The sequence below is a fragment of the Sorghum bicolor genome, chromosome 4, assembly GCF_000003195.3.
Source record: "Sorghum bicolor cultivar BTx623 chromosome 4, Sorghum_bicolor_NCBIv3, whole genome shotgun sequence".
NCBI lineage: Eukaryota > Viridiplantae > Streptophyta > Magnoliopsida > Poales > Poaceae > Sorghum > Sorghum bicolor.
This window is the reverse complement of record NC_012873.2, coordinates 67,265,620-67,282,158: the sequence shown is the minus strand read 5'-3', so window position 1 is coordinate 67,282,158 and position 16,539 is coordinate 67,265,620. Positions and strand designations below refer to the sequence as shown.

The window sequence follows — 16,539 nt, the reverse complement described above, 5'->3', positions numbered from 1 at the left end:
GATCCAGTATTAATAAGGGGCGGAGCCAAGATTTGAACATAGGGGGGTCGTGCAAACCAAGAACAATCATGTGTGTCAAAATATTACATGACAAAGGTGTACATAGCACCAAAATAAACATTTGTGTTGCGATGCAAAAAAAGCAGAAAAACTAAAAAAATAAAAGAAAAATTTAACTAGTCTCAAGCCTCTAACATTCACCTGATCATTCTATTTCTTTGTCCAGAAAAAGAATCACAATAAAAACAAGTAGTTAAATGGGGGCAAAATTAATTAGTACTAGATCCTAACATCAAATGACAAACAATCAGTTACATATCATTTAGTCTTAGACAAAACGATCACTTAAACAGGTAAAACGGTTATTTAAATAGAAGGTTAAACAGAAACACCATACCACTGTTAGTGTTTAAAAGTTGAGTACAACGGGCTAAATGACCGTTTAGAGTTTAGACGAATATTGATAGAAGCACAGGAGATAAGAAAGATAATAGCAAGACTAATGCTAAATAATATAGATCCCATCGCTGGAGATCAATCAGAAGGATTAAACAAGGAAAACGGTGATTTTCAATTAACTAGCTAATTAGAGTGTGTGGTAGGAGACAAACTGATGTTTGATAGACAATAATAAAAATAAAAGATATGAAGAAAATATTAGAAAGATCTAGATTCTATTTGTATAAGAAACTATTAGAGATTAATATAAAATAAGAATAAAAATCTTAGTACAGATAATATCATTAACTAGCTAATTAGATAATTAAACATCTAATCTATGTGGTGTATTAAGGGAGTTATGGGAAGGTTTGGGGGTGCCAGGCCCCCCTCAGCCCCCTTCCCTCCGCCACTGTATTATCATAAATATTGATATATATTCAGCAAACCTAAAAAATTCGGCACGTGGGTATCGCTGAGCAAGCCTATTGTGTCTGCACTTGATAGGAGTAGCTTTGGTGGGAGTTATTGTCTCGATCATAGGATAGGGCAATAGTCTACGAACTGTGAGGTGGGTTGAGCCAGCCAGCCCGGCCCACAGCTAGCCTAGCACTGAATGCTAGCTGTCTTGGGCCTTGTTTAGTTCTAAAAAATTTTATAAAATTTTTCAGATTTCCAGTCACATCGAATATTTAGATACGAGTATTAAATATAGGCCTCGTTTAGTTTCTAAAAAATTTTGCAAAATTTTTCAGATTTCCCGTCACATCGAATCTTTAGACGCATGCATGAAGTATTAAATATAGATAAAAATAAAAACTAATTGCACAGTTTGGTTGAAATTGACGAGACAAATCTTTTGAGCCTAGTTAGTCCATGATTGGACAATTTTTGTCAAATACAAATGAAAGTGCTACAGTGTCGATTTTGCAAAAAATTTTAGAACTAAACAAGGTCTTAGTTCCAAAAAATTTTGCAAAATTTTTCAGATTCTCCGTCACATCGAATCTTTAGACGCATGCATGAAGTATTAAATATAGAAGAAAATAAAAACTAATTGCACAGTTTGATCGGAATTGACGAGACAAATCTTTTAAGCCTAGTTAGTCTATGATTGGACAATATTTATCAAATACAAACGAAAATGCTTTAATACCCATTTTGCAAAATTTTTTGCAACTAAACAAGGCCATATATGAAAATAAAAACGAATTGCACAGTTTGGTCGAAATTGACGAGACGAATCTTTTGACCCTAGTTAGTCCATAATTGGACAATATTTGTCAAACACAAACGAAAGTGTCACTATTTATATTTTGCAAAAAATTTTAGAAGTAAAGGCTGACTTGCTACAACGCGAATGGTCGAAGTTTCCGAGAACGAACATGCGTGCACGGTGCACCATGCCAACAGTAGAAAGATATCTTCTTCATGGAGTTTCTGAACCATTGCTCGCGTTTTGGTCATTCACTGTTTCACGAAAAGGCCAGCTTCACCTCTTGCTAGTTACGGAGTACTACTTCAATTATTTTGACCCAATTAATAAGTTATTAAGGCAAAACTAATTAGTTATAAGAGAGAGACTTTCGCTTAGGCCAGTCTCAATAGTGCATTTCAATGCACTGTTTTCAAAATAAATCTGCTGACAGAGCATCAATGAAACGAACAATGAAACAACCTCCACAATGCATGAGTTTCACCTTGATGTTTCCTAGACTGGGCAAAGCATTTAATTACTGCAAAATGATTGGATCACATGCAAGATGGTGAAATGATTTAGTCCTCAGTGGGGATTTCATTCTGTTTCACCGCGTGGGAAACAACGCCCAGCGGAGTTTCACCATGGTGAAACTACTTCCTTCTCTCTCCTCTTCGTTTCATGCAAAAAGTACAGTTTTGCTGACATGGCACTCTAATAAATGTGCATGACATCCTGGTGAAACCCCCACTTAAACTGGCCTTAGAGCAAGTTTAATAATGCAGCTCACTTGCTGGCTATATGATTCCTTGCAGCCTTTTTCCAGCCTACCCATACAATATAGGCCTTGTTCAGTTCACCCAAAACTCCAAAATTTTTAAAAATTTCTCGTCACATCAAATTTTGCGGTATATGTATAGAGCATTAAATATAGATAAAAATAAAAACTAATTACATAGTTTGCCTGTAAACCGCGACTGAATCTTTTAAGTCTAGTTATTCTATAATTGAACAATGTTTATCAAATAAAAACGAAAGTGCTACAGTACCCGAACCAAAAATTTTTGCGAACTAAACAAGACCAGAGTTAGCTATTCACAATTAATACATGGCCCACTTATCTTTCTCACAAAGCTTCTTGGTTCCTGTACCTAAGAGCAAATATTATAGTGGGCTGTAAGCTGGCTAAATGCTGAGGTAGAGCAGAGAAGAGAGGAGAGAGAAGAAGCAGGATGTAAGCTTACATCCAACGCCTCGTTTAGTTCGCAAAAATTTTCAAGATTACCCGCCACATCGAATCTTTGGTCGCATGCATGAAACATTAAATATAGACGAAAATAAAACTAACTGCACAGTTTATATGTAATTTGTGAGATAAATCTTTTGAGTCTAGTTACTCCGTGACTGGACAATATTTGTCAAATAAAAACGAAATGCTACAGTACGCAAAAACAAAAAAATTGCGAACTAAACAAGGCCTATGGCACAAGAACCAAAAAATTTTGTGAGAGATAAATGAGCCATGTATTAATAGTGAATAGCTAACTATTATATAGGTGGGTTGGGAGAAGGCTGTAAAGAACCTTACGGTCAGCAAGTAGGCTGTATATATTATTCAACTTGCTCTAAGCTGGCTCTAAGCTTACAACCTGCTTCTCTTCCCTCTCTTTCTTTCTCTCCTCCACTCAGTATTTAGTCAGCTTATAACCCACTATAATACTTGCTCTTAGCTAGTTTAACCCATTTCATTATTCGATCTTGTGTGGATGGACAGACAAACAAAACTAATTTTGAGAGCGATCACATGCATGCTGCTGCGTCATTGTTGTTAGTTGCATTTATCATGGAGCGCGTCACACGCTCGCTCACGTAGAAAGGAAGTCAAAGTAGTGTCCAAGCAATTAATCAAGCGATAACTTGCATTGCTTGGTCCAACGACCTCAATGGAAATCAAGGAAAATGAAATGAGTAAATTCACGATAGATGGCACAGGCGAGACGGAGTTGACATTTTGACGGATAAACTGGATTTTCCTAGACTCCAACGAATACAAAGAAGTTTAATAGAGCTCTCCACTGTTCTATCTTTTTGTTGTAGCTCCTCAATTCTTTGATGAGTAATAATTCTTGCGGAGAACAAGTCTAAAGTGATTACGGTGGGAACTGAAGATGCAGGAGTAAGGAGAATTTTTTTTTAACTCACAACTCCCTATGTAAATGAAAAATTGATTTTTTAATCTAATTCCCACCAAAATCTAATTTAGAAAAAAGACCGTTTTTTGTGAACAATAGAAGAAATAAAACTGTAAAAAGTAATTTGATTTTTCAGGAGTCGAGCAAATAGATCCTTAGCTAAGCATGAGTGATTATGATGAAGAAGGCTCTTGAGCGCTGCTCCGCAAGATAAGAACAAATACAAAGTTCCAAACTGCCTAGAAGACAGCCTTCAAAACAAGAAGGAAAACAATACAAAACTCGATCAAACAAGCTTCAAAAATCATGAAATTTTGCACACACCTTCTCTAACCTCTGAAGAAGTTGCTTCTAAGAGATGTTGTTAAAAGTATTGAGCTTCCTTCATCAATCTCACGGATTTTAGGAAAACCTAAGAAAATGAGGAACTTGGAGGAAACTCAAAAATACTTGGAGCTCAAGTGAGGGTTAAAGTCATTAGAGAAGCAAAGAAGGCCTTGACACTCTTCATGCACTCACTACCGGAATTCTTTGCTGAGTGTTTAGTGGTATGCCGAGGGTTTTTTCGGACACTCGGTAAAGAGCTTCTTTGCTGAGTGCTAAAGAAAAAACGCTCGGCAAAAAAAAAAAACACTCGGCAAAGAAAATTTCAAATCAAAATTTGAAGCTGTAAACAAATTCAAATCAAAAAGTTTTGAACTAAAAATTTATATAACTTCTCAAGATCTATAATCTTTATTTTGGCCATTTCTTCATTTGGCAAAGTGAAAATAAATTTGTTCTCAAATTTTATATCTCTCTCTTATAGTTCCTAGAACTACAAGAGAGATATATAAGATTTATGAAAAATATTAGAATTACCGTGTCAGATGAGCAAATGATCAAACAACCAAAATAAACTTTATAGATTTTGACAAGTTATGAAATTTTATAGTTGACAATTTTTTCATTTGAGTTTATCTTATCATTTAAAACTACGTCTTTATTTGAAAATTTTTAATTATAATTTTCTAAAATTACCTCGGATGAAAAAACTGACTAAATAAACTTTATAGGTCTCAAAAAGTTATGAAACTTTGTAGTTGATAACTTTTTGATTTGAAATCATGTTGTCATGCAAAAACTACGTTTAAATTTTCTAAATTTGAAATTCAAATTTTGTAAACGACCTCGGATGGAGAAATTTTCTAAATAAAAATTATAGTTCTAAAAAAGTTATGAAACTTTGTAGTTGATAACTTTTTGGTTTGAAATCGTTTGGAGCCTTAAATAATCAATTTACATGTGATTTAGTATGATATATGAAGAACCAAAATGTAATATAATCATAGCTGGTGGTGTAGTGCAGTGGTGAAGGAGGGAGCTATGTGAGCTTAAGATCGTGGGTTCAAATCCTGCTTGTGGCGAAAATCACTATCTCGAATAGAAAGGGTCGCGACCAAGGATACGAAGCGAGTGCAGTAAATGAATCGTATGAGCCTCAATACATGTAGTATAGAGGGGGTATACTTATGGACCCTCAGCGCCATGGACCCTCGGCCGTCGCACTCCCTGCACCCCTATGAGACGGGCCTGCTTGTTATCATGCCAAATGCTTGTCGTCTATAATCCTTTCTCTAGGCTTCCATCTCTTGGTTTCAAGCTTTCATGTCCATCCATGGTCTATCGACCTAAACTTCTCGCTCAATCGTCGCCATCGCCACTGACCACTATGACATGCATGTTCAACACTTGCACAAGTCAAGAGATACATGTTGCATCGACACTACTTTGCATCCGGTTAGTCATAAACAAGAACAAATCAACTGCACGCAAGGACTAATCGTCCATGACAATCACTCGGTGATATACGATGACAAGGGCACACCTCTCAACCTTCGCGCTACCCTTTACGATGGATCGGATACAAAAGGCGCCGCCATGGATTGATGGATATCTATCCAACCGTGACTTGGTGTGCAGTGAATGAATTAATGTAATGCATGGTCCCTTCGATGTCTCGATGGATAGACCATTGACAAAATCACAAAATGGCCTTGTTTAGTTTTATTTTTTTTACAAAATAAATATTGTAGTATTTTTATTTTTATTTGGTAAATCTATACCTATTTATAAAAGGAGAAAATTTCAGTCTGCCCCACATTTTTCTGCCAACCGCTACTCCGTATGTCCGTTTCCGTTCTGGAATCAGTAGAGGAGGAGGAAAAAAAGAACTAGAGTTCCCAATGCAAAATCTTCTATACACATTAGAACATATTAAAATTAAAAAAAGTACAGGGGCTTAAGTGCAAATTTGTCAGCATCATCGGCCCCTACATAGACTAGAAGAAAAAAAAGAATAGAAATTTTTTTAGGGTTCCTAATGCAAAATCTTTTATAACATTAATAAATATATATAGTAATTCATAGAAAAATCTAAAAATTACAAAATAAATTTTGTTCAGCTCCACATATTTAGATCCATATAGTAAACAAAAAAATCATAAATTTTAGTATATTTTTCTGTTGGTAGATGCTTGCCTATGCTTTTTAGTGTAAAACTAAAATTGTAGTTATCTTGCTCCAATTATTATGAAAATTTTATAATAGCCTATTTAATGTGATGCTTGATTTATGGTAAAAGTTTTAGCATAATTCCTGTATATCTCACTGATTTACTAATTTAACTAAATTTATGCTTGAGGATGCTTACACTACCTTTGCATTATGTGTTGTTATGTTATGTGAACACTTTATAAGTTCATGTGTTTATAATCTACATACATTTAACTGATATATCATATTTTATAGAAATCCTAATCTTTCTCTAATACTTAATCATGAAAATTTCAGTCTGCCAATCCGTTTCTGTCCGTCACCCACGCCAACTTTTTTTACCGACCGTCTCCGTCTCCGTCTCGGTGTAGTGTTGTCTTTTTTTTACCCGGCGGTACCATGTGCACCTACTTCGCTCTCCCACACGAGCCCGCAGCAACACCAGCCGCCGCCGCTGCCGATACCCGCGCACCTCTTGGCGCCGCCCCCGTCCCAGCTGCCCCTGCCGCGCCCACCCCTCGAGCGGTGGTCCGCCACCCATGCCCGCACTCCTGTCCACTACCGGGCTGCTTCCAGTGCCTGTCCCGAAGCGGAAGTGGGAGAATCAGGTTAATAGTGGTGTGCCCAGGGAGTCCTCCAGAAGCAAGCAGCAACAGAAGTCTGAGATGCGTGCTGCGAAGCAGGTGAAGGTGGAGGAGACGGGGGTGGACCCAAAGGTGCTGAAGAGCGCCTTTCTTAAGATGGTGAAGCTGATGAATGAGAATGAAGCACATAAGAAGAATTACCGGGCCAATGGGAAGCTTTCCCTGCTGAAATGCCCTTGTATGTCAAAGGTATGCTGAAAAATCCGAAAGCCCTATTAGTTTAGGCTTATGTTTGGATGTGTTTATTGACTGTAGAATCAATAAAATAGAAATGTTCAGACTTGAGGTACGCTCATGAAGTAGATGTGGGTCTGACCTATATTAAGACTCTTATTCCATATATTAGTTTAGACTCAAGTTATTTTAACTCGTATAAGCACGAGTTATATATTAGTTGAAATAAAAGAAACTCTCTATCGTTCGGTAGTTAGAGGAAAATAGACAAAAAAAAAGATGGACGAAAAAAAGAGCCTAAAATTTTGCCTCTTTATTATTAGGTAGGTATAGATATATATACAATTAGGTAATAGAGATATAGATATAGATTTGATAGTTTTCTTTTCTCCCGTTGCAACGCACGGGCATTTTTGCTAGTATTATCTAATTATAGGCTAATTAGAGTTTAAAAAGTTCATCTTGTAAATGACAGTCAAACTATACAATTAGTTATTTTTTTTATCTATATTTAGTGTTTAATGAAGATTTAATTTATCCTAAAATTTTTACAAATTTAGTCAAATCAAATACTAGCGATGAATAGGGCGACTGTTGGCCACCTGGCACAGCGGGCATTTATGCAGCGAAGAAAGCAAAGTTCCGGTTGGCCTCCATCGGCACCGGCCGGCTGCCAGTATGCGCATGCCGACAGGCGACAGGTAAGCTTAGGTCAGTTCATACCTACCGGCCTCCCCGCCAGGTCAGCTACGCATGGTCACACCTCCGCCCTCACCAGTCAACAGTCACATGTTCATCTCCCTCTCCTCTCCTCGTTGCCAAACAAACAGTGATCTGTACGTTGTTGCATGCATTATTGGCAGGAGAGGATGAGGATGGAGATCGATCTGGGGATCTGATGAATATAATGACGATGATGAAATGCAAGTGCACATCAAATTTCCTCGTGAGGTGATAAAGCAGCTTAGCGCTTTCCGGTACACGAAATGAGCGGCCAAACTTAGCTTGCGACTTGCATTGCCTCCTCCTTGTCGATCCACCATCCGTTGTCGATCGGGACTACTCTATTAGTCTGATGTCTGATCGATCGAGTTCATAACAAATCTTTTTGTCGATCGATCGGTTATTATCATAGAAAAAAATAGCCCGCTATTTTTGTCGCTATAGTCCGAAATAGCTTGAAAAAAATTGTGCCGCTATTTACGTTCATGCACAATTTTACCGCTAAAGTACGCTAATTATGATTTATAAAACACTAAACACCTTGACGTTAGCTCGCTATTTAAAATATGGGTTATTATTAGCCAGCAGTATCCGTATGCATGCACACAGAGACTCGTGATTATAATTAGGGCCTTGTTTACTTCCCAGAAAAATTTTACAATTTTTTTCACATTTTCCGTCACATCAAATTTTTAAACGCATATATGAAGTATTAAATATAGACGGAAATAAAAACTAATTGTACAGTTTGGTCGAAATTGACGAGACGAATCTTTTGAGCCTAGTTAGTCTATGATTGAACAATATTTGTCAAATACAAACGAAAGTGCAACCGTGTCAATTTTCCAAAATTTTTCAGAACTAAAAGAGGCCCGGTATCGTTAAACAGTTGGCGCACACAGTTCGTATTAATTCGTTGAATGGCCATCTAGCTAGCTAGTATACTACTACTACTCTCCATGGCCCAGCTAGCAACTCTCTCCATGCATATGGTTGATGCATCGGTGAATCGGTCAAATATTTTGTAAAAAAAAAAGTCAAATATAACTTTCCTAAGAGCAACCACAATGTGTGCCATAAGGTAGTTCATAGAATTAAAATATTTGCTATCAGGTAACTGAAACATTGTGAGACTAGTCCATAGAGGAGTCCATAGCAAAAGGTACCCATAAGCTTATGGACTACCCATAAAGATTAAAAAAATGTTATTTTTTCTCACTCCTCCCTCTCTCTCGGCTTTGCACAGGATTGTAAAGAGAAATAATTATTTATCTTATATGGGACCCACCTTATGGACTAGTTGTTGGCTGACACATTGTGGAGACAGCAATAGCTATTGTCTACTGACACAAAGCTGCTCATATAGACTACTTAGTCTATATATATTGTGGTTGCTCTTATTGATGATGATGCATGCATTTGCATGGAGTACTCTTGATGGCCCTATAGCTAGGAGAACGTACCGGGACGAACAGGTCTCTGCGATAAGATAGCTAGAGATTAATGATTGTACCGTCAATTTCGACAAGGACACAGGACAGTTATATCAATTACGTCGCACCTGCTGTTGGTCAGTTTCTCTCTATATATCAAATAATAAAAATAGTACGAATATTTTCTAACACTAAATTTATTTAAATGGTTCATATTCAAGTCTGAATATTCAACATCTAATAACGTATTCATATCCAAATAGGTAAATACTTAAATTATATATTTATAATATCAATATTCAATTATATGTTATATAATATAGTTAATATTCGTAATTTGAACCATTCTTATCAAACCATTTTCATCCCTGACCACTCGGAAAGTCCGGATTTCGACGTACGTAGTCGCGGACTGATCTGCACCAGATTTCCACGTCCGATCCTATCCTATGTATCGAAGACGAAATGCCGGAATTCCAGCTGTGGACGACTGGACGTACGTCGTATTATAAAGGCTCCCCCACTAGTATTTACAACTTTACAAAAATAATTCATAAAAGAATTAAAGATCAAAACCTGTTAAAACTTTGGCATGTTATGATACACTCATACACATTAGTCACATCCCACGAAATTAAAAGTTGAAGCTCAAACTCGCTAACTCTACTCCACATCGGCGTTGCCTTTCCTTCCCGCGCGCGGCAGGAATTTCCCCCCTCCTTCCCGTGCCAAGGCCGTCTTTGTCGCGATATATTCGCGTGCCCCCACTCCTTGCGATAGATCTTCACCGCGCCACCTCCCATCCCGGCGATCAGCAGCCACGCCGCCAAAGACAGGACCTTGCCACGTTGCTGACCGGCCTCCCTCTCGTGCAGACCCCGGCTCGAGTTTGAGGTACGTCATTCCTCTATCTCCCATCAACCTCCATACCCAGATGAACAACCTGCCTAGATCAATCTCCATGCCCAGATGACGGCACAGGGAGGAGGAGTTGGCGGCTTCTGTTGGATTTGTCCGGCTTCTATTGGATTTGGCTTGGCTGGTGGAGTAGGGAGAGGAGATCACTCGTCCCGTGGCAGAGAAGTGGAACAGTCACGACCTCCAGGGCGACAGCGGCGTTCATGCTATGATAGGAAGTTGGATCGCTCGGCCTCTCCAGATACCGGTCAACAAACAAAGTTTGGTGGGCCTTCTCTTTTTAGTTTTGCCAAGTCAAAACTAGGAAACTGTTGGAGAGAGGCTTTATTTTAACTTGGCAAATTTTTGGCAACTTAGTAAAACACAAGATTTGCCAAGTGAAAATTGTCAAACTCTTGGAGATGTTCTGCAGTACCGCACAGTCGGTGTAGTGCTGTATGTGGTTGAGACCACGTTCTCAGCTGTCCTTAACAAAAGTTTTGTTATGCATACACTTCGTGTTTAGTTCCGAGAAAAAGTAGTAGGATGAAATATTTTTGTCCCTCATTTTCAAGACATAACCATTATATATGGCTCTATTTGGCTAGGAGGAGCCAATTTGGCAAAGCGGATAGGGAGTCGCCGGGATCAGGTTGCGCGGAGAAAAGGGAGAAAGATAGTGCTGTTGATCTTGTATTGGATCTCGTGCAGACAACTATGTGGTGAGTTTGTTGAAAAGCTATGGCCTTGTTTAGTTCCGAAAAAATATTGGATCTCGACACTGTAGCATTTTTGTTTTTATTTAACAAATGTTATCTAATTATGAACTAACTAGGCTCAAAAGATTTATCTCATGATTTATAGTCAAACTGTGTGATTAGTTTTTATTTTTGTCTATATTTAATGCTTCATGCATGTGCCGCAAGATTCGATGTGACAGGAAATCTTGAAAACTTTTTGGATTTCGGAATGAACTAAACGAGGCCTATGATCGCCTCATCTTCTAGTGCAGAGTTCACTCCTACGGTGACATCCACCCTTCTGTGCGGAGAACTCCGTTGCTCGCTCATTCCGTATGCATTTTTCATTCTTTTTGCCTATTATAAGGAGCTGTGTTTTGTCAAACGTGATGCTAAAATAGCTTTAGTTCCACTGGAAGAGCAGTTCGTAGAGCTAAAACAAAAAAACAGCTCACTTTTGAAATGAAGTCGTGCCAAACGGGGTCTAAAATTAACTTCTACTCGACTAATCAAAATTGTTATTTTTACATATCCTCTCAATTGCTTATATATTGCACTCCCTTTGGTCTCTCAAAAATAAAACTAACCTCTAACATTAAAGTGATATAGATTTAGCGCGTTGTATAAATACAAAAAGATCAGTACGGTGGATCCCCGATCCAGTACGTGATCGACCGTCGGCCGCTCGGCCGATAGATCGTGATCCCCGTAAAAGCTAAAAATGAATCACAAAAGAGGCGGGTACAATACAAAAAACAGTGTAAAGCAGTAGAGAGAGACAGGCTTGATCCAGGAGATCCATTGGTCCCTTCATGTTCAACTCCTTTCGATCACGGAGAGCGTGTGTGCGTGCAGCTCGGCCGCACCACCCCGCGTTGTATTCATGGCCACCGTGATGCATGCATGCATGGGGCATGGCACGGCTACCACGCTAGCCCGTCCCCTTCCATCAGGCCAAAGTATATATGGGGTAGATCATATTTTCTAATTTCTATACCTAGGTGCAGTTAACAAACCACTTTCAGGTGGAACAATTATGGTAATCGTATAAATGAATTTTCTTTAAGCTAGAGCTTTGCAAATCTGAAGGGGAAAAAAATCAACCGAATCTGTCAGCCATTAAACAATGTTTTTCTCTCACAAAAAAAATTAGCCAATTGTATTTTCTGTCATGACTTATCAGCCAAACAAACAAGGCCAGATGAAAAGCCCCCCTTTCTCCTCGGTCTATATAGAAAAAAATGTAGGACTAGAACGGGTTCTATAGGTGTGGAAAAAAGCTTACTGGAGTGGATCATGAATACCAACATGGACTGGGGTGACTACATTACCGAATACCGATACCGTTGGGATAAATATTTTCATCTTGGCTCGGGAGTTCTTCCCTTTTCTTTGCTTGATCTCTAGAGTGGCATCTGTTTCTACAGCTGCTACACACACATATAGCACTAGGTGCAGCTGCAACCGAAACAACTGATTCGAAGTTATTTGTGTGGCTTCTAAGTTTCTTAGAGGGCTAGATAATAGGATTGATAGTGGATTGCAAAACTCTATGTGGATGGGTTAGTAGAAACACTAGATAACCCTCTATAGGTGCATACATTGCTAGATATTTATATAGTGGAGAATCAAGTTTGAGCCCTAGGTTAAAATTGGTGACCCTCTACACCCTCTCTCCCCTGTTGTAGGTCACATCCTCCTAGGCTAAACTATAAATCCAAAAATTCCTTAGTTGTAGGTTCTCCAAAACAAGGTAAATCTTTGACCAGAAGACCATGCCAAAAAAAAGATGAAGGTCTCACCATAAATTTCTCAATTTTGACCAAAAACACTAAGAAGATTTTTAGAAAAAATTCATCCAAAAAAAAGATTTTTTAGAAAAAAAAACAAACTCAAACAGAAGGTGCTCGACAAGGATCTCACCCTAAAGATGTCCAAACATGTCCTAGCGTGATATTGCCCTAAAAAACATTAGCAGAATTGCAACCAAATAGCAAGGATGAACGATGGGGCTACAAAAAAAACCTGATAATGAGAGAGAAAACCTCAAGACTTGAGAGAGTAAGAACAATCGGAACATAGATCCTAAAAAAAATTCTAGTTTTAGTTTTGAGAATTCAGTGAGCTAGTTAAATCGGAACGTAGGAGAATTCGGATCCCCCTAGCTCAAAACAAATTAAACTCATCCGAAAGCTTCTCGACTTACCCCGGCAAATCACTCTTATTGTATGCAGACAAAATGGCACATCTCGACCAGCAGCTCTTCTCACACATTCGAAATACCATAATTTTCTTTTTGTTTCGAATGTATTATTTAAATAATTCATTTATCAAAAAGTGGTGGTGCCTTGGTGAGCATGCTGCTGCTTTCTGAAGCGACGTACAGTTAGGCACAGGCGCAGCTCTGAGAGAAGCCACTCACGGTCGCGCTGCCTAACGACTGAGATAAGCAAAGCAAGCCAGTAGTTGGCCGTTGGAGGCTACGGCCACCGTATTAACCTCCTCCCAATCGGGATGTTTGGTTGGTAGCCACAATCTACCACAACTAACTTTACACAAAAAGTGTGGCAAGATACAAAAGTGTGGCTAGCAAATTGGTTGCCACACTTTGCCATGTCTTGCCATAATTTTTAACTCTATGACATGTGGAGCCTAAAAGAATCATGCCTAAGCTTTGTTGTCAACCAAACACTTGCCAACTTGGTCAAATTTACCTAAGGTAAAGCGTGGCAAATTGTGGCTAGCAACCAAACAGCCCCTAAATACCCCGGCCAGGGAAGAAGGCAGCCATGTGTTGCTGATGCGTACATGCATGCGTGTGTGTAGTGTATATAGATACCCAACAGCTTACGACCCACGGCGCGTACGTACTGGCAGTCCCAGTCCCAGCCCCAGCTTCTATATAACACGCCACACACTACACCTGCTGCCTGCCAAGCTAGCTGATCCAGCCACCTTGTTGCCACACTACTCCTGCTCTGTGTGTGTCACTCACTTATTGTGACCGACCCACCACCACCACCACCGGCCCCGCCCATGGAGATGCTGGCCCTGCTTACCGTCCTCCTGCTGGCACACGCCGTGGCGTACCTGGCGTGGCAGGCCGTGTCGCGCCGCCGCCGCGCGTGCTGCTACCTCCTGGACTACGCGTGCCACAAGCCCTCCGACGACCGCAAGGTCACCACCGAGATGGCCGGCGACGTCATCGAGCGCAACAAGCGCCTCGGCCTCTCCGACTACCGCTTCCTCCTCAAGGTCATCGTCAACTCCGGCATCGGCGAGCACACCTACTGCCCGCGCAACGTGCTGCAGGGCCGGGAGGAGTCCCCCACCCACCACGACGCGCTGGAGGAGATGGACGACTTCTTCGCCCACGCCGTCGCCGGGGTGCTCGCCAAGACGGCCGTCCGCGCGCGCGACGTCGACCTAGTCGTCCTCAATGTCGGCTCCTTCTCCCCGGCGCCGTCCCTGGTGTCCAGGCTCGTCCGGCGCTTCGGCATGCGGGAGGACGTCATGGCGTACAACCTCTCCGGGATGGGATGCAGCGCGGGGCTCATCGCCGTCGACCTCGCCCGGAACGTCATGCTCACGCGACGGCCGCGCACCACCATGGCGCTCGTCGTCACCTCCGAGTCGTGCGCGCCCAACTGGTACGTCGGCACCGACAAGTCCATGATGCTCGGCAACTGCCTCTTCCGCTGCGGCGGCGCCGCCGCGCTGCTCACCAACGACCCGGCGTTCCGGTCACGCGCCAAGATGGAGCTGCGCTGCCTCGTGCGCGCCAACATCGGCGCCAACGACGACGCGCACGCCGCCGCCGTGCACCGCGAGGACGCCGACGGCCGCCTCGGCGTCAGCCTCAGCAAGGCGCTGCCCAAGGCCGCCGTGCGCGCCTTCACCGAGAACCTGCAGCGCCTGGCGCCGCGGATCCTCCCCGCCCGCGAGCTCGCGCGCTTCGCGTCCCGCCTCCTCCTCCGCAAGCTCCTGATGGGCCCCCGCAAGCACGCCGCCGAGGGCCCCAAGATCGACTTCAAGACCGGCGTGGACCACTTCTGCCTCCACCCCGGCGGGACGGCGGTGATCGAGGCGGTGAGGAAGAGCCTGGGACTCACCGCCCACGACGTGGAGCCGGCGAGGATGACGCTGCACCGGTGGGGGAACACGTCGGCGAGCAGCCTCTGGTACGTGCTCTCCTACATGGAGGCCAAGCGGAGGCTCAAGCGCGGGGACAGGGTGCTCATGGTCACCTTCGGCTCCGGCTTCAAGTGCAACAGCTGCTACTGGGAGGTGACCAGGGACCTCGCCGACGCCGGCGCGTGGGAGGACTGCATCGACGAGTACCCGCCGGAGACACTGGTCAACCCCTACATGGACAAGTTCGGATGGGTCAACGACCTCCAGGGACTGGGGAGCGGCTTATTTTAATAATCTTATTTAAAAACAATAACTCAGTTATTCAATTATTAATTAACGCCACCTATTTATCATTAGTCCGACCAATTTTCAGAAATTATAAAAACTTAAAATTTCTCAACTCTAAATACTTTTGCAACGAGACAGGCAAAGCTAGCTAAGATTTTTATATATTGGACAAAATGGACAAGTGTACGTATATATGAAATACAAATGGCGTGGGCCGGGGGACTGTAATTCTTTTCTGTCTGGTATATGTATACCTGTAAATGTTTAGGGGTCGCTTGCATGTGTGTTATGTGCTCTAGCCTGTATATTGAAAACCTATTCTTTCACAGTATGCTCCGCAAAGAAGGAACTTTTTTGAATAGTAGGGTGGTGTGGTAGGGAACATTTGTATGCGTGTGGGTTTTTAACCTTTGCAGAAAAATATACACCTTGTTTAAGCTAAAAGCTTCCGAAATGTATGTCTGCGTCCAGTCAATGTTTAGTTGACGTTTCAGACAGCAAAAGAAAGCTAAAAACAACATGCTTCCCCTGGGCCTTGTCGGAAGACCATCAAAACTACTCCCTATATCTCAAATTCAAATTATAAGTTATTTTTTAAAAAATCAAAACATATCAACTATAACTATATATATATATATAGTATTAAAATAATAATATTTATGATACCAAATAAGTATCATTATTTTTTTCCTCTGACACGTGTCAAATATTGAGCGTAGGAAACATGTGGCTGGTTGAATGGACCCATAGTCCATGCATCTTTTTTCCGCAGCCGAGAATAATCCAATTATTATCGGTTCTAGACGCAGACTCAGCTCCATTAATTTGCAAGCTGTAGTACCAAAGCAAACCTGTACCTGCCTTAGCGCTTACTTTATTGCTCGATAAGTACCACACTCACCCCAATCAACACAAACACCATCCCTGCCACTCCTTGCTTCATTCTGCCGGCAACAGCAATGTTTTCCAAACAAAAACACGCCGTGGACACATCGGAATAGCCATTAACGTTGCTTTGCTGGTCTGCTAATTTGGTGCATGCAATGGAGATCAGAGAAAGGTTACAGATTCAGTTGATGAGGAATATGGATCTGGACCAGGACGTGTACGCCGCCATGCATCGTCACAAAAGAGGCGCCTAGC

The 16,539-nt window shown here is 41.4% G+C and overlaps 1 protein-coding gene across 1 annotated transcript; it reads left to right on the top strand.

The window, feature by feature from the left end:
- On the top strand, positions 13,632-15,840 carry LOC8056431 (3-ketoacyl-CoA synthase 3). The gene has a single exon (XM_021458801.1). The coding sequence runs from the start codon at positions 14,011-14,013 to the stop codon at positions 15,397-15,399; it is 1,389 nt and encodes a 462-aa protein (XP_021314476.1). The 5' UTR covers positions 13,632-14,010; the 3' UTR covers positions 15,400-15,840.

Excerpts from the sequence above, each read along its gene's own strand:
- LOC8056431 (XM_021458801.1), top strand. The coding sequence starts at position 14,011 with ATGGAGATGCTGGCCCTGCTTACCGTCCTCCTGCTGGCACACGCCGTG.